The following is a 21,589-nucleotide window of genomic DNA, read 5'->3' on the forward strand; positions in this document are numbered from 1 at the left end:
TCCCTCGGAGATCACTCGAGTGATCTCCAAAAGAAGATCTACGAGTGATCTCCAAAGAAGAAGATATTGATTGTCTAAGTCGTGGCGTGGAGAAGGGGCGCTTCAACCTCGCTGGCTCAGCAACCCACAAAGGCCCTCTCCCTCCCACACTTCCTCTCGCGGAGCCATTTCCCCGGGACGAAGCGGGTTTTTAAATGCACCGCGCGGCGCGGCGCGGCCGCCTCCTCGCTGCGGGCGCGCAAGACAAACGGATCCGCTTCTTCTGACGCCGGGACCGCCCCGCCGGGACCGCTAAGCGCAGGAAGGCGGCCGCGCCGAGGCAGGAAAGGGGCGGAGGGCCGTCGGGTGGGCCTGACTTCGCCGCACAGCCCAGGCAACGCTGCCTCTCTCCGCCTCCTCGCAGTCCCCCGGCGGCGCCTGCAGCAGCAGCAGCGCTCTCCGTACCGGCAGCGATGGACGGCGAGCCGAGCGGCAAGGAGCCCGACGACGCCGACCAAGCTTACGGTAAAGGAGGATGCGCGGGAAGATTGCGCGCGGAGGGATCCCTGGGGCCGGGGCTCGCACCGGAGACTTTCCTTCCTCCCTCCCGTCCCGCCAGCCGCTGCGACAATGGCGCTGCCGGAGGTGGCTCTGCCCGGCTGGGGCGTCGGCCTAAGGCGGGATGGCTCCTCAGACCCCGGGCTAGAGCGGGCTCCGGCTTCTCCCCTCGGCGTTGCTTCCAGCAAATAGGCAGGCGCCCGCTACCTGAAATCCAGGGCAGGTGGATGGGTCGTAGCCCCTCTCCCAGGTAACAGGTGTGGCCCGACGAGGAAGGGAAAGGGGTTGCTGGTTTCTTGTTTTTTTGCCGGGAAAGGGGGGGGGGGAGAGAGAGAGAAGATATATTGCTTTGTTTGTAGCTTCCCTCTATAACAGTGCTGCCCAACCTTTTTTTTGGCCATGCCCCACCTAAGCGTCTCTAAAATCCTGATCCCATCCCCACCGCCACCCCTGAGACATATAATTCTTATTATTCAAAAAGCAAAGTCCTATTCACGTGGAGGAAGCCTAAAAGGCCATTCACGGTTAATAACTCATTCTGGAATATCCCCCCTTAAAAATCAAATTGTGCCCCACATTGGGAACCAGGGGTCTATAGGTAGCACCCTGTTTTGGACTTGAGGTACCACGTACCTGGGGCAGGATAGGAAGCGGGGGTGCCTACTTGAAATTTTATTTATGCTTTTCAGGTTTATACATTTCACTAATTTTACAATCATTTTGACATTTCAAAACTTGACTTCCTTGAATAAACTATGGGGGGGGGACGACCAGGTAAGCCCCACCCCGCATAATCAAAGATGTGCACATGCACACCATTTGAATGGCAATGCCCATGAACTTTTGGGCGGAGCGGTCACCTCAAATGTTTTATTGGGGGTGGCAAAGGGACCTCAGCCCCTAGGAGTTGACTCCTATGGCGGCGGGGGGGGGGGGCTTTCTCACCTCCCTGTGACCACCAGCTCCCTCCCAATGCGAGGTGGGCTGACTGTGGTTTGGGTGTTCATCACTGTCCTCTTGTCTCAGGCAATTTCTGATTCTCCATTGGCCCAGGAATGTCTCCTGGTCTCCCTGGCTAGTCTTGTGAACCGTTCAGTGGCGTAGCGTGGGTTGTCAGCACCCGGGGCAAGGCAAGTAATTTGCGCCCCCTAACCCGTGGATTTTAGCACTCAGAGAGCTGCAAGTGCGAGCGCGCCCCCCCAGATGTTGCGCCCGGTGTGGCCGCACCCCCCCACGCTATGCCACTGGAACCGTTAGATGAGCAAATTGATTATGGCATGAATTACTTGAGGACCACCGACTTTATGGACTGCAACTTACGCCACAATCAGCATCCAGGTGCCCCAAAAGTCCTTGTTGCCTTTCCTGCAACAGACTAAGGGGGCTGCCCTCTGGCCAGAAATGTATGAGAACCTCTAAATAAACAGGAAGCAGACAGAAGCTGTGAAAACAGCAGTGCTTGTGGGTGACGAAGCGTCTTAGCAGGCAAGGTTTTTTTGAAACGCTGGGGGAGGAGGGCATTTATCTCTGCCCACTGGCTTGAAGGAGTTCTCTTCTGATTTAAACTACTGCAAAACAGTGGTTCTCCAAGGGTGTGGCAGGAGAGGATGGCAAGTGTGACGAGGAAGATTCTAGAGAGATCAAAGAAACATTTAAACATTTCTGAGTAGTGTGGATGTACAACCAGAAACAGTATCCACTCATCTCTTCAAAAGAATTGGCTATTCTTCTACAGTTCTTAATGGCATATTGTGAACAGGGATTTTCAACTCTGATATAAATATGAAAGATCAGAAAAGAGAAAGGCTTTTTGTGGTGATGAGGACATGAGGGTTTGTCTCAAATTGGACCTCATAGAAATGAGATTACCTGGTAAAATAATAATAATAATAATAATAATAATAATAATAATAATAATAATAATAATAATTTATACCCCGCCCATCTGGCTGGGTTTCCCCAGCCACTCTGGGCGGCTTCCAACAGAATATTAAAATACAATAGCCTAAAGCAAGCTCGCACCTCTCATTGAGTTTGTATACATACTTAAGGTGCATATGTAAGAGGTTCGTTTAATCATTACATTTTGGGAATGATTCATGTTATTATGTAGCTGCATTGTTTTATACTCCCCAGATGTCCCATGATCATATTAAAAAGCAGTTGTGTTTGATGTTATAAATCAAGCACTGCTAGTTGTTGTTTCTTTCTGTTGTGCAATGTATTTCTTATCAAGAAAAAGTTCAGTGTGGCACAAGCAAATTTTTATTCTGAAAGTGTGGCCCAGGGAAAAAAGTTTGAGAACCTCTGAACTAGAGTAGCAGGCAGCTCTCTTTTATCTAGGCTCCATCAAAAGGCCTTTTCTAAACTCACCGCCTGAAGCAGATTAAGGAAATGATAGAGGAGGGTGAGGCTGAATTGGTTGATTGTAAGCTACTTACAGGGACGTGGGTGGCGCTGTTCGAAAGCACGCAGTGCAAGTAGATAAATAGGTACCGCTCTAGTGGGAATGTAAACAGCATTTCCATGCGCTGCTCTGGTTTGCCAGAAGTGGCTTAGTCATGCTGGCTACATGACCCGGAAGCTGTATGCCAGCTCCCCCAGCCAGTAAAATGAGATGAGCGCCGCAACCCCAGAGTCGTCCGCGACTGGACTTAACGGTCAGGGGACCCTTTACCTTTAAGCTACTACATTAGGGGTCTGTACCAGGAGGTCCTGTGCCCAAATATTGTGCATGAAGGGGCAGCCTGCCCCTTCCACCAGTGCCAACCAGAAAGGAAAGGGGTTTGTTGTGGCCGCAGAACGGCACTTTGGAAGGCTTGCCCAATTCCCCTTGCTCAACTTTTCAAATTCTCCACTGAAGGCCCCCAGTATTGGCACTTGCTAGCAAGTGATGCCCTGACTCTAGTTGCTGCTCTCAGAACAATGTGGGAAGTGGGAGTTCCTCTTTCCTTGAAGGAAGTGTTGTTGTGCTTACATCATGTGCTGAAGATATAGACGTGACCAGTGGGGTGCCAGGCGGACTCCTTTAAGACCTTCCACCTCTATTTTAGTGAGTTGCTTTCCCTCTGAATTGTGCTTCGCTCTGGGTTTCTCTCTCTCTCTCACACACACACAAGGCTGTGCTGCCTTTCTTCCACCCACATCCGCCCTAAAACCATTCTTGCTTCTAATCACTCCGTCCTCACGCATGACTTCACTTTCTCTTTCTTAAGACAATAGCTTGGGCAGTGGCTGGATCATGCCTCACCAGCTGAGGAGCACAAGCTGCGACAGCCATGCAGTGTTAGAAACTCAGATATATACGCTAGGAACAAAATGGCTTCCTAAAACCAAGGTTACAGTCGCCAAAACAGAACGTTTAGGGATGCTTTTAATATTTGATGAATTATTGTATTTTAATATTTTGTTGGAAGCCGTCCAGAGTGGCTGGGGAAACCCAGTCAGATGGGAGGGGTATGTATGTATGTACAGTGGTACCTCAGGTTACATACACTTCAGGTTACAGACTCCGCTAACCCATAAAATAGTACCTCAGGTTAAGAACTTTGCTTCAGGATAAGAACATAAATCGTGCTCCGGAGGCGCAGCAGCAGCAGGAGGCCCCATTAGCTAAAGTGGTGCTTCAGGTTAAGAACAGTTTTGGGTTAAGAACAGACCTCCAGAACGAATTAAGTTCTTATCCCGAGGTAACACTGTATGTATGTATGTATGTATGTATGTATGTATGTATGTAAAAATAAATAAATATTATTATATAAGTTATTATTATAATATCTAGTTGCCAGCTCTAAAGACAGCTCTATTAAGACAGCTCTAAAGTCTTATTTTTCAAAGGATGGACTGACTGTGATTAGTTCTCAGTCAAACATCGGCTAGTTCAGATGACAACCTGAAGATAGGTTAAGAGCTTTGAGAACTGAATGAAGAATGTCACTTGATCCAGGGACAGTCCACATAGATTTTGGCCTATTCCTACCCCCCCCCCCTAATGCTGACTGCTCCTGCTCAGGCTGCACAGAAAAATCAAATTGGTTCCTGAAATTCAATCTGATCATGCAGATAAAATTCTACAGGAGCTAGTATTAGTGTGTGAAAACAGCCCAGATCCAATGAACCACAGATGGTGGAGATGTCAGGCACCATCCTGGCACCTAGGCATCTTCACTTGGTCGCAGGTGATCATGGCTGAGTGGGGATTCAAAACTTGGGTCTCCCGGGTCCTAGTCCAACATGCCAGGGGTCAGCAAACTTTTTCAGCAGGGGGCCGGTCCACTGTCCGTCAGACCTTGTGGGGAGCTAGACTATATTTTTTTGGGGGGGGGGGAATGAACGAATCCCTATGCCCCACAAATAACCCAGAGATGCATTTTAAACAAAAGGACACATTCTGCTCATGTAAAAACACGCTGATTCCTGGACCGTCCACGGGCCGGATTGAGAAGGCGATTGGGCTGGTATTCGGCCGCTGGACCTTAGTTTGCCTACCCATGTGCTAAGTACTACACCACACTGACTCTCATTTAAAAGCATTTTGAAAACTAGAAAAGGAGCATTGAGGTAGGGGAGGAGAGGAGAGGAGAGGGAGAGAGAAAGGGAGAGAGAAAGGAAAGAGAAAAAGAGACACACAGAGAGAGAGGCAGAGACTGCCTTTAACCCTTTCATCACTGGCACTTTTTAGCTGAAATCCAGCCTCAGCTGCTTCTCCCACAAGGGAGAAAAAGCAGTTTGGGGAGGATGATTTTCAGCGGAGAAATTGCTGGAAGGGAAAGGATTGCAAAGCAACCCTGGGGCATATCAATGGATGTGTCCATTCCAGATTGCAGCGTTAGAGGCTGCGTTTTGTACCCACAACAAAACACCTCAAGGAAAAACTGCTATACCTTGGCACCGTATGTAGCTTGCCCTATAGTGTGCCACCTGGAAGCAGTTTCTCAAGTAAAAACAGGACAAGAAAAGATAGGAAGGAGAGTTTCTTAAAAGAGCAAGGTGCCCCGCCTCAAGCCTGACTCAGGGAATAAGATGCTGGGATTCCAGTTCTCGCATGCAAGGGAGCTGGTTGCCATTGCTCTCTGGCAGGGGGAGGTGCAGTGCTGAGAGGCACTCACTCATTGCTGAGTCCTGGCACTGAAGGAGAAACAAAAGTGCCCCCTGGTCAGGTCTGCCAGCTGGCCTGTGTACAGCAGGATGCTTAATGCCTCTCTTTGCCCATTGCACCTGTCCCCCAGTGGCCTCTTGACCTCAAGCAAACAAAGAAACAAGACTGAGACATCCAGAAACTCTTGTCTTGTGCTGTCTCTTCTGAGACTAGGTTGGCAGGCTCCATAGAGGACCTTAAACTGGGCCTTTATTCATGATCTCAAAACAGGGTGGATTTGATTTAAATCAAATCGATTTAAATCACGATTCAAAACACTAGTCAGTAAGACTTGATTTAGTTTTTACAGTTATATCAAAAATTATTGATTTGGTTATACTATTAGAAATACATAAGACAGATAGTTATGAAATTATTGTGAGGTTTAATAAGTTAACTGTTTATATTTGGACAACTTTTCTGCTGTATTTCATTGGAAGGAAAAATAATCATTAGTAACAATTTAAACAATTTATTTAACTAAAACAATAACATTACAGTACATGCATCCATGTTTGTTAACTGATGTGGTTCAACGGGTTTTTTGTTTCTGTTTTTTAAAAACACTTAAAACTGAGTTTTAGCACACATAGAAAACTTAAAACAAATCCTTATTTCCTGATGAATAGCCTTTGGACTATAGCAACAGCAACAAGATAGATAGATAAAAACTTTATTCATATTAGGACTATATGGAATTGGCAGAAATGACTGGCAGAATCTGCGACCAGGGAGAAGAGTCGGTGGAGGAAGACTGGGAAAAATTTAAGGACTACTTGCAGAAGTACTGTAAAATTAAGGAAGGTTAAAATGACGTCTGATGGAAAATAAGTGGTATTGGTAAAAAGATTTCTAAGAAAATGTAAATAGGGATTGATAATTGGAAAATTGATATTTATAACAGGTTAACATCTTGAGTGAGGATAAATGCCAGGGGGTAAGGATTTGCTGAATTTAATATCTGAACTGGAATACAAAATGAGAGGTGTGAGAAGAAACTAGTGAAGGAAGTATAAGATTTGAAATTACTAATCTATTTCCTGTTTTGCTCTTTTGGTTTTTCTTTTTTGTTCTTCTTTTTCCCCTTCTTTTGTTAATTGTTTCCTATTGCGAATTTTTTATGTGTTTTGTTTTTTGTATTTTTATATTTTTGTAGTTTTTTATGTTTAAATGATGGAATTTTTTATTATTTGTGAAACTTTAATAAATATTATTATAAAAAACAAAAACTTTATTAGTATTAGCCAATAGCCATAGCAACAATAAAACATTACAGTATATGCAGAAAGGGGAATTTGATATAAGAGCACAATTTATAGTCCTGAATCAGCAGTCAGTTAGTGGCCCTTATTCTGACTGCCCCTGCTATGAACCAAGCAACCTTTGCTGTTATTTGCTCATTTTGATCTGATAGAAGACAGGACATTGTGGCAGTGGTTGAGCGCCCTGGGATGGTTAGTATGAGTGGGGTGATGATCTCGGCCCTAAGGTCTTTGTAGAGAGTACAAGACAGGAGGACGTGTGCCGCTGTTTCGGTGCTACCATCTCCACAGGGACAAAGACATTTTCTCAGACGGGATCTTTTGGAATCGACCCTCAAGTACCGCAGATGGCAAAACATCCAGTCTTGCAAGTGTAAAAGCATGTCTGTATTTTGGGATAATAAGTTTGTGTAGATAAGGGGCCAGAGAATCAAAACGGAAAGGTGGAAAATGAACATACCAAGGGCAGAATTTCCTTATAGTGGCCAGGTTGTTCTGATGCTCGATATCTTTTAGACGTTGACCAATTAGACTGTTTGCTTTTGTAGGGCCCATAGTGAGTAGGTGTTGTGGGGATAGCGCCTTTGGACCATAATGTAACTTAAATAGAAAACTATCTTTAGAAAGATTTTTCCTCCAAAAGCATTTTATTTTAAAAATCTGAATCAAATAAAGAAAATCCGGTTTTTAATTTGTTTATAAAAAAATCATTGATTTTTATCCACCCTGTCTCAAAAGGAGAATTTCAGCAGCTGTTGCTTCTTAACATCACCGGTAGTCTGGTGGAACAATGCTCTTCCTGAACCACCCTGAATATATATAGTGTGGTATATAAATTCAATAAGTAATAATAAAAAGCAAAAACAGGGCTTGATGTGACAGTGGAATCCATCACTGGAATCCTTTTCAAATATTAATAGGGATAGCAGAGATGCATTTAAACTCCTCCCCTTGCTGTTTTCCCTATCAAAACCACCCTCTCAGAGTTATCTCTCAAGATAAGCTAACAGCAAGTTCTGACTGGTTAGGAGGGGAAGATTTTGATGAGGGAAATGGGTCCAATTTAGTCTGCTCCCTGCTCTGCACCTCATTGATTGCTTTTCAACTTTGAAAAAAGAATCTAGGTGGTCTAGTTGCAGGTCTCTGACATACAGCTGCAAGAATTGCACCCTCTGCTTCTCTTTCCTTACACCTTCAGTGAGACTACAGAGCTTTCTCCCTGTGATTTGGCACAAGGAGTGTGCCACGCAAGACCTGGAGTAGTTGTTGGAACCAGCAAAGGCCTCCATCAAGCAATTGGCGGGTCTTTTGATCCTGGCTGAGCAGCCGATAAAAGATAAAAGCCTTAAAAGCTGTCTAGAAGCACATTTGCTCCTTTTAATTAGCTAAGCCATTTTCCATTTAGTTCCTCATCTGTTTTGTCAGCCTCATGACAACTGTGTGGGACGGCTCTTGCCATGCCCTCCCAGGAGGAGGAAGCTGCCGCCTCCAGATGGGTTGGGGAGTTTGGGAATGTTGAAAGCAGCTGAAACTTCGACATTTGCACATGTGAAATTTGCATTCTGTTTGCAAGCAGCAAAACAGAAATTTGCAGTGTGTTCGTGTGCACCTGATACCTACCAGGTTTTCCTGAAAGTGTTTGATTTTACACTTGTATCATTTGTGACTGGTTGAAGTTTCTCTCCTGGTGCCTGCTTCTCCTAAGTACAAGGACTTTAAAAAAAAGAGAGAGCTTTCATGTCACAGAGCAACACTCACTTGTGCCATATAGACAACAAGCTGCATTGTCCGTAGCCACAGAATCTGCATGCAGTTTGGGGCCAAAAGGACACCCTGTGTGTCAGTGTTGGGCGGCTGCTGATTCCCAACAAAGCAGGGCTGGAAAAGCGGGTAGAGCTTTGAGGCAGAGCATTGGCAAGTAAGAATGGAGGAGCTCAATATTTCCCCTGACTCATACTTTCCCCATGGAAACTGATACTCGCCCCCAAGCTGTGTTTCTTTGGTGAGACACTATTCCTGGATGTATCCCCTCCTAGGCTTAAAAGCATTTGTGGAGTGGAGGAGGGACATGGCTTCCCCCGCCATGGGCCTTCTTGTTTGTCCCTCTCTGCTTTGTAGGGATGCACCCTGGGTTCTGGGTTCTACCATCACATTTAGCTTGCCCCTCCATCCTTCCCTGCCTCCAGTTCCCATGGCTGCTAATGCCTCTTGGAGTGGTCCTTGACTTTCTCTTCTACTCACCTGTTGCCTTCGCTATCCCTTTGTTGGGCAACTTGACCCACATGGTGAGAACATGCAGTGCCAAGAGGAGTGGCAAGGCAGGATTCTGGGCCGAGTCTGGATGCCCATTTTGTGGATTTCCAGAAGGATTGTAACTCAGACAGATAAAATAATCTTGGCATACAAGACCCTAGAGTCAAACACTGGATTCTCTAGCCTTGTTGAAGTTCCCATTGGAGCAGGGTAGAGAGGACCAAGGGAGACGGAACTATCCAAGTGGACTCCGGTGGAAGGGCCTAAGCCAGGCTTCCTCAACCTTGGCCCTCCAGATGTTTTGAGACTACAATTCCCATCATCCCTGACCACTGGTCCTGCTAGCTAGGGATCATGGGAGTTGTAGGCCAAAAACATCTGGAGGGCCAAGGTTGAGGAAGCCTGGCCTAAGCAGAGATTTTGGGGAACAGAGGCAGATTTAGGCGAGCGCAGCTGGTTCGCCCAGACTGGGCACAAAGCCAAGAGGGTGCTGCAGGGGGCGCCGCAACAATGATGTAGAACAGAAGCTGAAAGGCAGGGTGTGCGTGTTGAATTTTGGTGAAGGACAGCTAGGGCTAACCTGGTGCAGCTGGTTTAAAAGGAGTTACCATTCAGCAGCAACAGGATGTCCAAACTCAGAGAGGCAGATGTGGCCCATCAGATATCCTGGCTCAGGGCAATGAGGAAGGAAGTAGCGCCTAGTCTTCCATGGTACCAACCTCTGGTTTCCTCAGATGGTCTCTTCATAGGTCCTCCCCTGAGTTTGCTGATTCCTGGCATTGTTGCTTCGCTTCCGGTATTTTTTTCTTTCTAGTGGATGCCAGTGGTGTGTGTGAGTCATGGGCTGGCTCATAGCTACATGGTCAGATGCAGGTGCAGGTGTGTGTGAGTCATGGGCTGGCTCATAGCTACATGGTCAGATGCAGGGGGTTATTCTGTGGCAGCTTTCTGTCTTTCCTCACACTATTCTACCATTGATGGCTGTGGACACACTTGGTTTCCAGGAGCCATTGGCCATTCCCTGGGTTTGATGGGAGTTGGAGTCCAGTGACTTATGGAGGGCCACATCTGTGCCCTGGCCGCTTTCTGGCCTTGCTTATCCTATCTGCTGCCCAGTCCTGCAAATCGTGCCTTAAGACAAGAACATGATATGTCTCTGACAGTTTAAGACAGGGATTCCCAACCTTCTTTTTAAAAAAATAAATAAATCTGGTGCTGCATGAAGAACTCTAATAAACTTGTGGGCATCAGAAATACCTATGTTGCAGAAGAAAAGTGGGCGATGCTCAGACAAAACAAATAAACACAGACTGAAAGAAGACTCCAACAGCCCCCCCCCAACTGAACAACAGGTAAAAAGGTAAAGGACCCCTGGATGGTTAAGTCCAGTCAAAGGTGACTAGGGGGTTGCGGAGCTCATCTCGCTTTCAGGCTGAGGGAGCCGGCGTTTGTCCACAGACAGCTTTCCGGGTCATGTGCCCAGCATGACTAAACCACTTCTGGTGCGGTGGGACACCGTGACAAGTGCCAGAGCACACAGAAGCAGTGTTTACCTTCCTGCCGCAACGGTACCTATTTATCTACTTGCACTGGTGTGCTTTTGAACTGCTAGGCTGGCAGGAGTTGGGACAGAGCAATGGGAGCTCACTCTGTTGCACGGATTTGAACCAGCAACCTTCCACTTAGCAAGCCCAAGAGGCTCAGTGGTTTAGACCACAGCGCCACCCACTCCCCCACAACAACAACAACCCCCACAAGTACCAAAACCTCATTTTTAAAGAATAACAACATTGGGACGAGAGTGGATTATTGGGGGTTTCAGCGGGGGGTTTGAATTTCCAATGGTATCCATTGCTATCTCAATGGGGACTCTTGTGCCAATATCTCAGAATGGTTTGATAAGGGTTTGTATCTTAAGTGTGTAAAGCCAGCAAGGAACAGCAGTTCTAAAAACAAATTATGCCCTGTAGGTAATTAAGTCAGGCCTCATCTAAGCACATAAAAAGATCCCTGTTGTATCAGGTCAAAGGCCTAAGACAAGTGCTGCAGCGTCCTGCTCTTACAGAAATGCGAGCAAGACCTGAGCACACCCTCCTCATTTCCAGAAACTGCTATTTAGGGATACACTGCCACCTTCTGCATGAGCTTAGTTAACAGCAAACGATTGTGCTTACTTGATGCCGTGCATGGAACTAAACAAAAGAGTTGGCCAAGAAGGAGAGCTACTAAGAGCCAGTTTAGTCCTGCATCTAGATCAGTTACAGATATGGCTTAACTGTAGGTGAGTGTCCCTGGGTAATCCACTGCCTCTTGGCCACAGTTCTCCAATTTGTACAGTGGGACTGATAGGTAAAGGTAAAATAAATAATCAATCAATCAATCAATCAATCAGTGGGACTGATAGTGACTTGCCTAACTGGGTAAATGAGAGAAGTCTGTGAAGCACTTTGTATGGAAAAAAGCACTACAGAAATGACCAATGATAATTACAATTAAAGTTATTTGCTTTTATATACCTTTGGGACTCTTGGGAAGACTTTTTCTCAGGCGGAGGGTGGGAAAAAGAGGGGGAAAGCATAGAACAAGATTTGTTCTTTTGATCTTTTTATTATTATTTATTAAGGATTTTCTTGTTTTACAGAAGTGTAATGCCTCGTGTGTATTTTTTCCATGTAACATTTTTACAAATCCATTTCATTTGTTGAGGCATTAGGGGGAGAAGAAAAAAAAGAAAGAAAGAAAGAAAGAAAGGAAAAAGAAAGGGGGAGTGGGGGGAGGGAAGATGGGTGGGGGTGGGGTCGGGTGGCGATGTTTCTATTATGCTTAATGTATGCAGAGTTTGGTGTCAGCATTACTTGTGTGAAGTCCCGATCAAGTAGTTTCACGATCTGATCCAGAGCTGCAGCTGGAGGAAGACCCCATATTCTTTGTTGGGATAGTAGGTGCCATTGGCCATCTTGGGAGTTTCAGCGCATGTTCTGCATTGCTGATGTTCAAGCAATCTACACAAATGACACCTAACAAGTAGCGTTTTACAGACAATAAAAGATGCATGAATCTGTTGACTTCATGGATGTTGCTATCAGCCCCAACACAAGTCAGTTGACTTCCTGGGTAGTCTAGGGTGGGGGAGATGGGCAACCAACTGTTCTTCCTAAAAATAGATAGTGGGGTTGGGACTCTTGTTGTTGTGGCTCTCTGAGGAAGTGCTTCTGCCACACCTGCTCCAGTAAAGGAGATGTCAGCAGGAGTGTAGAGACCCAAACATGTATGTTCTCATTCCCAAAAGATAGGCATCAAAAGATAGGCAGAGGATATCAACTAAAGCCCTGGCTTGCTCTTGGGCCTTTAACAGCAAAAATCAACAGAAGAAGCTATTCACAGTGTGAATATAAGCATTAGCAGGAGATAATGTCTGCAGTTCAGGCTGTTGTTAATACACATAGTTTGATATAAAGTGGAGCTGTTATTCCAGGTTTGGCTGAGTTTTATTGTTTTATTTTTGTGCTGGTTTCACAGGGCTCATCCACACTTCTGTTTGGTCTGTGACTTCTTGTTCCATCACTTTCCCTGGGAAAACCCACTGCTGATTGCTGGAAATGTCAATTGGGTTTTCTGCAGATTGACGGTTGATGGGTCAAGACTGATGGGACAAGAGAAAACCCTCTTGGACCTATGACTAGAAAGCACAGGGCAAATGGAAGTGCAGATGAACCCACAAGCTTGCAAAGTAGATAGCATGATATTTTATACTGGGAGATGGATATTGCAAATGGTTTTTATCTTGTACAGTGGTACCTCTGGTTAAGTACTTAATTCGTTTTGGAGGTCCGTTCTTAACCTGAAGACCACTTTAGCTAATGGGGCCTCCCGCTGCTGCTGCGCCGCCGCCACACGATTTCTATTCTCATCCTGAAGCAAAGTTCTTAACCCGAGGTACTATTTCTGGGTTAGCGGAGTCTGTAACCTGAAGCATATGTAACCTGAAGCGTATGTAACCCGAGGTACCACTGTATCTTGAATTGTATTTTATACATGTTTTGAGTTGCTTTGTGGGGCCAAAAAGGCAGATTTGAATCTGTAAACCCTTTAAAATATTCAGAAGATGTGAACTGTAGCCCACAAAATTCATATGGGGAAGCGTCATAGCTTAGTGCTTGTCCTGATGGCTCTCTGAGGAGAAAGGCTGTGGCTCAGTGGTAGAGCTTATTCTCTGCATGCAAGAGGTGTCAGGCTCAAACATTGGTGTCTCCGGGTGGGACAGGAAAATACTTTTGCCTGAAACCCTGGATAGCCTCTGTCAGTCTGTATTGATAATAATGAGCAATCTAGTGCCCTCCAGATGTTTTGGGCTACAGTTCCTGTTGGCTTGCAGCCAGTAGGACCAAATGTCAGGGATAATGCTAAGGAAAAAAGGCAACAGATTAGGAACGGTCAGAAAAAGACTGGGAAAATGTATCCAAAGGCTCATCTGTAAGTGGCTATGAAACAAGATGAATGGAAACTGGGAGCAGTTCCCAGCAATGTTTACTTTGGGCTGATGGGTGCTTCCTATGAAGCTGAGCCCTCTGGGTCCTCTGACAATAGAACATTTTCATAGCAGAATAACTTCCTTTTTCAGTGGCTGAAAATTGTGCTGCAGATTGACCTGTCCTGACTCTTCTTTCCTGCACTTGGTATTTGCATTAAGAAGAAGGAGGCACATTGCCGCTGCAGTTGGTTGTTCAAACTAAATGGGGAAACCCTTCTTTTTAAGGACTGGGGGAAGTTGCCTAGTTTTGGTGGGTACCGCAAGGTTCTACCTGGCTGTCCTCTCTTAAGATTCCTCCTTGCCCCCTTTGGTTAGAGAGCAGGGCTTTACTCGTGTTCTGGACACAAAGAGAAGCTCTTTCTGCAGTGAAAGATTTCTGTGCCTTAGAATCCTCTCCCCTAAGTGGATCTGTAAAGTCACTTCCTTGTGTTTTATGTCATGGGAAAGTCTTTGGTTTACTATAGCTTTTCCTTTTTATTGGAAACTCAGAATCTTAGAAGTTCCTGCTGCTCTTTTGTATTAATAGAATCCTTCAACACTGGTAGTTTTAGCTGTTTTAATGGTGTTACTGTTCATGTTAGCCTCTTTCTGTGCTTCATTTTACATAAAAGTGACATTTATTTATTTACTTACTTACCTACTTGCGGCATTTATACCCTGCCCTTTAGCCAGAAAGGTGTGGATTAGGGGGAAAAACAGTCAAATAAGACAATCCCTGCCCTCAGGCTCACAATCCAGAAAGACATGACAAGTGAGGAGAAAGGAATAGGAGGGAGGAAGCAAGCCCCAGCGACAGTTCTTAAAGTTACAGACAAGGTTCAGGTTGCCTAGCCCTTGATCAAGAGCAGCCCCTCCTCAAAGCACTCCCCCAGCCCCAAAATCAGGAATCAGAAGCAGAGCTGTTGACAGAATTTGGGCCAGGAGGGCTGGGCATTTCCTGCCATACAGTTCTACCCCCAGAGAGATACATATGTTTCATAAATAAATGATCAGCTAACACATTCCCAGCATGGTAGCATATGCCATCTCATCATTGCAGCCGACTGTGGGCTGCTTTGATTGCTGCCCCAGGCACCAAGGCCTCCTAAGATGGCTGTTTCCTTCCTGTTTTCATACCTGAGACACAGGTTATCTAAAATTAGATAACACGCTTCACCCTCGCCTTCAGAAATATGCAGATATACTTTCTCAGGCTGTTTCTAGAATAATGGGCTGGCAGTCCCCTTGCAACTGTGAGAAAGCCCAGGGCTGACATCCCACCTCCCCTTTGCCCAGCCAAACAGGTTTCAGATATAAGATTGTGCTTTCTAAGCAGTGGTGATGCAAACTGTGATAAGTACTGTGGGAGGCAGTGGAAGACAGGAGTGCCTGGCATGCTCTGATCCATGGGGTCATGTAAAGTCAGACACAACTAAACAACAACAACAAAATGTAGAGAGGAAGGGGATTCAGATTCCCTTCCTCCACTAGAGGAGAAACTTCTAGCCCGCCCCCCTGTGCCTGTCAGCTGTAGTGTAGGTTGCATCAGGAACTTCCAAGGCATTCTTAACACCCCCACCACCCTGCTGCTGCCATTGTCCATGCAATAAGAGAGAGGGGTGGGCTCAAACTATCCCAAGAGGCATGGGATGGGTGGCCACTTCATTTTTATCCCCAAAGCTCACATCAACCCCTTGTGTAGTGCATGGCTGTTGCCTTTACATACAGTTTGAGGATAACACCTATTCACAGTGGTGTGGAGACCTGGAGACCTTATGGGACGTGGGTGGTGCTGTGGACTAAACCACCGAGCCTCTTGGGCTTGCCAATGATTGGCGGTTTGCTCTGTCCCAGCTCCTGCCAACAAATACCGGCTCCCTCGGCCTGAAAGAGAGATGAGCACTGCACCCCACAGTCACTTTTGACTGAACTTAACCATCCAGGGGTCCTTTATCTTTACCTTTTTTTAGAGACCTTGAGTGTAACTGATTTGCAGAACATGCAACCTGAAGAAAGAGACAATGATGTGCTTTAGTTAATGAGGAACACCACACACACACACACACACACACACACACACACACTGCTACAGTTCTGGAAGTGCCTGGGGCAACTTTCACTTCTACCAGAAACTCAGTGGATGGCTTGAAGCAAGCTGTTATCTCCCAGCTGCCAGTCCCCACTATCTGCAAAACAAGGATAGCAATGCTGGCCTTTACACACAGTGTGGTTGTAAGGGTTACACAAAACATGTGAGAAGCGTTTACCATGCTCAGAAGTTGCATACACAACAAATGTGGAAGAGTATTATTAGGTGCAGGGCTGGAATGTGTTTCAGATTCCTGGGTGATGTTCTTAGGTGTCAGTGCAAATTTCTAAGTGTCTCAGCATGCTGAGTCCATGGGATTTTCCCAGTCCTAATTGTTGGTTTGGGTTAATTTCATGAAAAGGCATCCTAGCACTGTTCATCTGGTATGTTTATGGTAGCTTTACAACTTAAGCCAATGACATCTCCAACTCCAATAAGGTAAAGGTATAGGGACCCCTAACCATTAGGTCCAGTCGTGACCGACTCTGGGGTTGCGGCGCTCATCTCGCTTTATTGGCCGAGGGAGCCAGTGTACAGCTTCTGGGTCATGTGGCCAGCATGACCAAGCCACTTCTGGCAAACCAGAGCAGCACATGGAAATGCCGTTTACCTTCCCGCCAGAGCGGGAAAGCACTGTTTGGCGTGCTTTCAAACTTCTAAGTTGGCAGGAGCTGGCACTGAGCAACGGGCGCTCACCCTGTCGCAGAGATTCTAACTGCCAACCTTCTGATCCGCAAGCCCAAGAGGCTCAGTGGTTTAGACCACAGCGCCACCCGCGTCCCCTAAGGGTGTGTGTACATCAGTGTATTATTTCTCAAACTTGTGCCTCCAGCTGTTGCTGGACTACAATTCCCATCATCCCTAGCTAGCAGGACCAGTAGGGATGATGGAAGTTGTAGTCCGACAACAGCTGGAGGGCCAAGTTTGAGAAATGCTGCTGAACATTTATGTGTGGGCTGCAGCCCATGGGTTGGAGACATGCAGCAAGATGAAGGAACAAGCCCAACGTGGGCTGCCAGCAATGGGCAGGTCTGTGTTTCCAGCCACTCTCTTTTTCATCCACACTGTGTATACCACTTGCTAGAACAGTGTTTCCCAACCGGTGTTCCGCGGCACACGAGTGTGCCGTGAGACGTTGCCTCGTGTGCCGCGAGATGCCTGGAGGGAGGCGGGCGAGTCGGGCGGCGAGAGGCGGCGGCGAGGAGAGGCCGCGCCTCCTGCTGCTGCCTGGCGCTCCTCCTCGCAGCCGGCAGCGCTGCCTGGGCGCCTCCGCGCGACTCTGCCTCGCTGGGTTTGGTCTCCCAGCAGAGACGGGTCACACACGCACCTCCCTCCCTCCCTCAGCCTGCGCGGAGGGAGAGCCAGAGAGAGGCGCGGGAGAGGGAGCAGCCAGAGCGATGCCCCAAATGAAGGCATGGGACCGGAGGGGAAATCCTCTCCGAGGAGGATTGAGCGCAGCTGAGAGAAGCCTTTCGAGGAGCTGCCGTGTCCCCTGGAAACCCCCTTCCCAGCTCTGCCTGCCTGCCTGCCCAAAGCTTGGAGGTTCCCCGGCAAGGGGGAGGGAAAAAACTTTCACTTTTGTGCGTCCCTCCCGGCGTGACGCTGCGTGCTGACGTCATGGGGCGGGGCTTTAATGGTGGTGTGCCGCGAGATTTTTTTTCAGTAAACAGGTGTGCCGTTGCCCAAAAACGTTTGGGAAACACTGTGCTAGAAACCACTGTAGTGCTTGGATCCCCCGCTTGTGGGCTTCTCCTGGAATGGCCACTGTGATTGCTGGAGGAGATGGGCCGCTGGCTTGATCCAGCAAAGCTCTTCTTATGTTCTTACGGCAGTTTCCAGGATTTGCTGCTCCTTAAATTGTCAAGCACTACGGGGTGAGCTCCCATTGCTCGGTCACTGCTCCTGCCAACCTAGCAGTTCGAAAGCACGTCAAAGTGCAAGTAGATAAATAGGTACCTCTCCGGCGGGAAGGTAAGCAGCATTTCCATGCGCTGCTCTGGTTTCCAGAAGTGGCTTAGTCATGCTGGCCACATGACCCAGAAAAACGCCGCTCCCTCGGCCTGTAAAGCGAGATGAGCAACTCGACTTAACTGTCAGGGGTCCTTTACCTTTTTACACAAACCCTTACACACATTGCAACTGTGATGAACTCAAGGCGCCTGCTTAGTGCCATACTAGTGCATCCTGGCCCCCTGGTTAGGTAGAAGCTGTAGGTGTGTGAGTGGTGGCTGTGGGAACCAGGCCTGGGGCAAAGTATGTGAGTGAGTGAGTGAGTGTAGCTTGGAAGTAGAAAGAGAGAGGCAGAAGGGAAGATCAGGTGCCCAACAGAGGGAGCCTTGCATTCTTTAGACTGCTAGCCTGACATAATTATTTGTTCCAGATTGCTCAAGGCAATTACTTGGTTGAGAAAGTTTACCTACTCGAAGGTCACACAGTGAGTTTGGTTGCTGGAAAAATATTTCAACCCAGTGCCGCCGCCCCCACAACCCACCTTGTCGGGATTGGCTTTCTTTTTCTTGTCTTGAACTTAAGGCAGCTCAGTGAACAGGGAGCAACCCTGTTGGTTATGGAGAAGCGAGTCGCACGTGCAACGCCTCCCTTGTGCAAAAAGGCTTGGGGCGGGGCGTCTTTGATCCGGAGAGGGTCTCCCGGAGGCAGCTTCCCTCCGGCCCGCTGCTTCTGCTGCTTTTTTGTAACAGTTCCTGGATTGGGGTGGGTGGAAAGGCGCCTCCGAATACTTTATTTGCAAATGAAGAAGCCTCGGCCGAGCCGGCTCTTTGCAAGGCAAGGGCGTGCCTCCTCTTTTTTTTCCTTTCTTGCTTTCCTCCAAATGTATTTTACAGGTTTGGCCAGTTCGGCCCCCGAGGCGCCTCATTGGGCGGTTGATCAGCAGCTGACTGGGGAAGGAGGGAGGAGAGAGAGAGAGAGAGAGAGAGAGAGTGAGAAGGAGAGAAAGAAGGAAAGCAAGCCAGCGAGCAGGAGGGGAACTCGGCTGGGATGGCGAGGGAAGAGGAGAGTTACTATGGCAAGCATGGTAAGGCCACCAGGCTGCCACCCCCGAGCCCTGCGAGGAGGGAGGGAGTGGGGGCAGCAGGTGGCCACGCGCAGCCCCGCTATGGGGGCTTCGGCGTCCACCATCGGGAAGCTACAAACCCTCGAGGCGGGGCTGGGCCTTGGGGCGCAAGGCAGCTCGGCCTTGGCGGCGTCTCCCCGAGGTGCCCCAAAGCGCGAGCTGCGCCAGATGCTGTTTGTGCAAGCCGGGTTGTAGTGCGCACCGCCGTCCCTCCCGTCTAAGACCGGCCACCGAGCAAGTCCAAATTCTGGGCAGAAAGAGGCAGCTGGCGCCAAACGCGTCGGTTTAATCAATGGGGCAGGGGGAGGGAGAACTAGTTCAGCTACCGAATAAATAATAATAATTCCAGTGGGTGTGGGGAGGGCGCGAAGAAGCGAAGAGCCCCTTCCTCTCCTCCTGGGCTAGGGACGCCCCCGATGCGCCTCCGGGCAGTTTTAAGTCCTTGCTGGTGCAGTTTCTTTCTGCGCCTCTGGAGTGGAGGTTAGGAAACGGGCTTACTAAAAATACTACTCCCGCTGATCCACGGGTCCTCCCGGGCGTGGGTGCGCGCCTCTTACGGCGGGGCGCACCGTTCCGCGTAACCTTAAACCGGATTGCTATCCCCAGCGGGGCTGCGAAGCTGCTCTGGAACGCAGGCGCCTTCTGGGAGTCCGGGGGGAGCGCAGTAGCCGGGGAGGAATGTGTGCGAGCCGCCGCCTCCCCTGCCGAAAACGCGCGCCCGGTCTAAGCAGAGAAACTTGCGAGTTCCGGAAAGAATGCTTCCAAAACTACGCGCCGCTGTTCTCTCCCTTTGCGCACTCCCAGCAGAAGGGATGTGTAGGGGGCAGCCAGGGGTTAGCTATGGGGAAGGGAACCAGGATGTCCCTGCAAGGCTAAAGAACTACAAACTGTTGGCCTGTACTGTATGTATACATATGTGTGTGTGTGTGTGTGTGTGTGTATATATATATATATATATATGCAGGTTTTGGTGTCTTCGGGTGTCTTCCCGTGTAAGAGTCGGGGTGTCTGTTCTGCTCTGTTCCAGTAACAAGAAGCCGAAAGCACCAGCCTGAAGATGACGAGTGAGACCTCGTCGAAACGTCGCCCAGACACCCCGACTCTTACACGGGAAGACACCCGAAGACACCAAAACCTGCATTCCTGTACCCGTGAAAATCTACGAAAGCATATATATATATATATATATATGTGTGTGTGTGTGTGTGTGTGTATATATGTATATGTATGTGTATGTGTATATATATATATATATATATATGCTTTCGTAGATTTTCACGGGTACAGGAATGCAGGTTTTGGTGTCTTCGGGTGTCTTCCCGTGTAAGAGTCGGGGTGTCTGGGCGACGTTTCGACGAGGTCTCACTCGTCATCTTCAGGCTGGTGCTTTCGGCTTCTTGTTACTGGAACAGAGCAGAATCTGGTGTTTGAGTTCCTATAAATACTGTTGAGGGGTGTGGTGTATAGCCTCCAACGTTCTGGGCAGAGAGGAAGTTCCTAGATTAGTGTGCCTTTTCTTCTTTTGTTCCTTAATTACTTGAGGGATATCTTGGGTGATTTCATGAGTGATATTCTGAATATCACTGGGTGGGTTATTAAGTGTAGATTAGTTGCTAAAGCTCTCGTGTCTTGACCTCTTGAGCTTGTGAAGAGTTTTTCTGAGAAGATGGCTGTGCTGCATTTAGTTGTGCTCTGGCTTGGCTTCGTGTATAGGGGCGAGCTATGGTTTTGTGCCTTGTGCCAGCCAGATCTGTGTAGGGATTGCAGGGGGGTGCAGCATCCGGAGGTGCCACTATAGTTTGGCTACTGGATGGAGTCTGTAATATGTCTGTGGAGAGGGTCTGGGTTTGGGTCTGGTGTGGTTGATTGGTGACGGCGTTCTGTGTGCCTCTGGTTCTGGTGTCGGTTTTTGTGGGGAGGGCTAATTTCCAGATGTCTGGCAGGCGGGACGTGTCGTCACGCTTGTTCATGTTGTGAGGGTGTTTCTCTATCTCGATGGCTTCCATGATTATTCTCTTGTGGTGATGTTCCATGTTAAAGAGCAATTTGGAATCTGCAAAATTAATTTCGTGTCCTGTTTCTTTCATGTGTTGGAAAAGAGAGGAAGTTTTTTCTTCTTTTTTGACGGCATTCTTGTGTTCTGCGATACGTGCATTTATTCGTCTGTTTGTTTGTCCAATGTACGTGGCTGGGCAGACTTTGCAGGGTATTTCATAGACCCCTTGGTTTTCCAGCTGGATTTTGTCTTTTGGGTTTCTGAGGATATTGGCTATTTTTTGGTTGGTGCAGAAGGCTGTTTTGATATTGTGTTTATGGAGGATTTTGCTAATTTTGTCTGTAGTGCCCTTGATATAAGGAAGGAGGGCCATGCCATTGTTTTCTTCTGTGTCTTGGTTTTTGGGGGGTGTTTCTTTTTGGATTAGCTTCGTAACCCTGTTTTTCTGGTATCCATTGGCGATTAACACATTTGAGAGATTCTGTAACTCAGTTGTCAAGTGGTCTTTGTCAGCCAGGCGTTTGGTTCTGGAGATGAGAGTCTTGGCTACGGAGTTTATTTGTGCAGGGTGGTGGTGTGATTGTGCATGTAAGTAGCGGTTGGTGTGTGTTTTTTTCCGGTAGATAGTGTGTCCTAGGGAGCCATCAGGTTTTTTGTAGATTAGGACGTCAAGAAAGGGGAGTTGGTTGTTGTCTTCTATTTCCATAGTGAATTGTATTTTGGGGTGTAGGC

At 47.7% G+C, this 21,589-nt stretch overlaps 1 protein-coding gene and 1 long non-coding RNA gene across 4 annotated transcripts in view; one reads left to right on the top strand and one right to left on the bottom strand.

Moving 5' to 3' along the window:
* Positions 1 to 318: 318 nt before the first annotated feature.
* The window catches only part of SLC44A2 (solute carrier family 44 member 2 (CTL2 blood group)), a 66,966-nt gene continuing 45,695 nt past the window's right edge, over positions 319 to 21,589 (top strand). The window contains exon 1 of one of the 3 annotated variants that reach the window (XM_082204800.1): positions 319 to 504. In XM_082204800.1, coding sequence (XP_082060926.1) covers positions 453 to 504 — 52 coding nt within the window. In that variant the 5' untranslated portion in view covers positions 319 to 452. Of the gene's footprint in view, positions 505 to 18,690; positions 18,823 to 21,589 lie in introns of those variants that run through there. The other 2 variants (XM_082204801.1, XM_082204802.1) reach the window with 2 other exon arrangements.
* On the bottom strand, positions 7,957 to 18,637 carry LOC309522184. The gene is made up of 3 exons (XR_014214956.1): positions 18,280 to 18,637; positions 15,660 to 15,705; positions 7,957 to 8,649 (listed from the first exon to the last, which is right to left on the bottom strand). It is a non-coding gene; the product is annotated as an uncharacterized lncRNA (long non-coding RNA).

Source organism: Podarcis vaucheri (genome assembly GCF_965113315.1).
Source record: "Podarcis vaucheri genome assembly, chromosome: 17".
Taxonomy (NCBI): Eukaryota; Metazoa; Chordata; class Lepidosauria; order Squamata; family Lacertidae; genus Podarcis; species Podarcis vaucheri.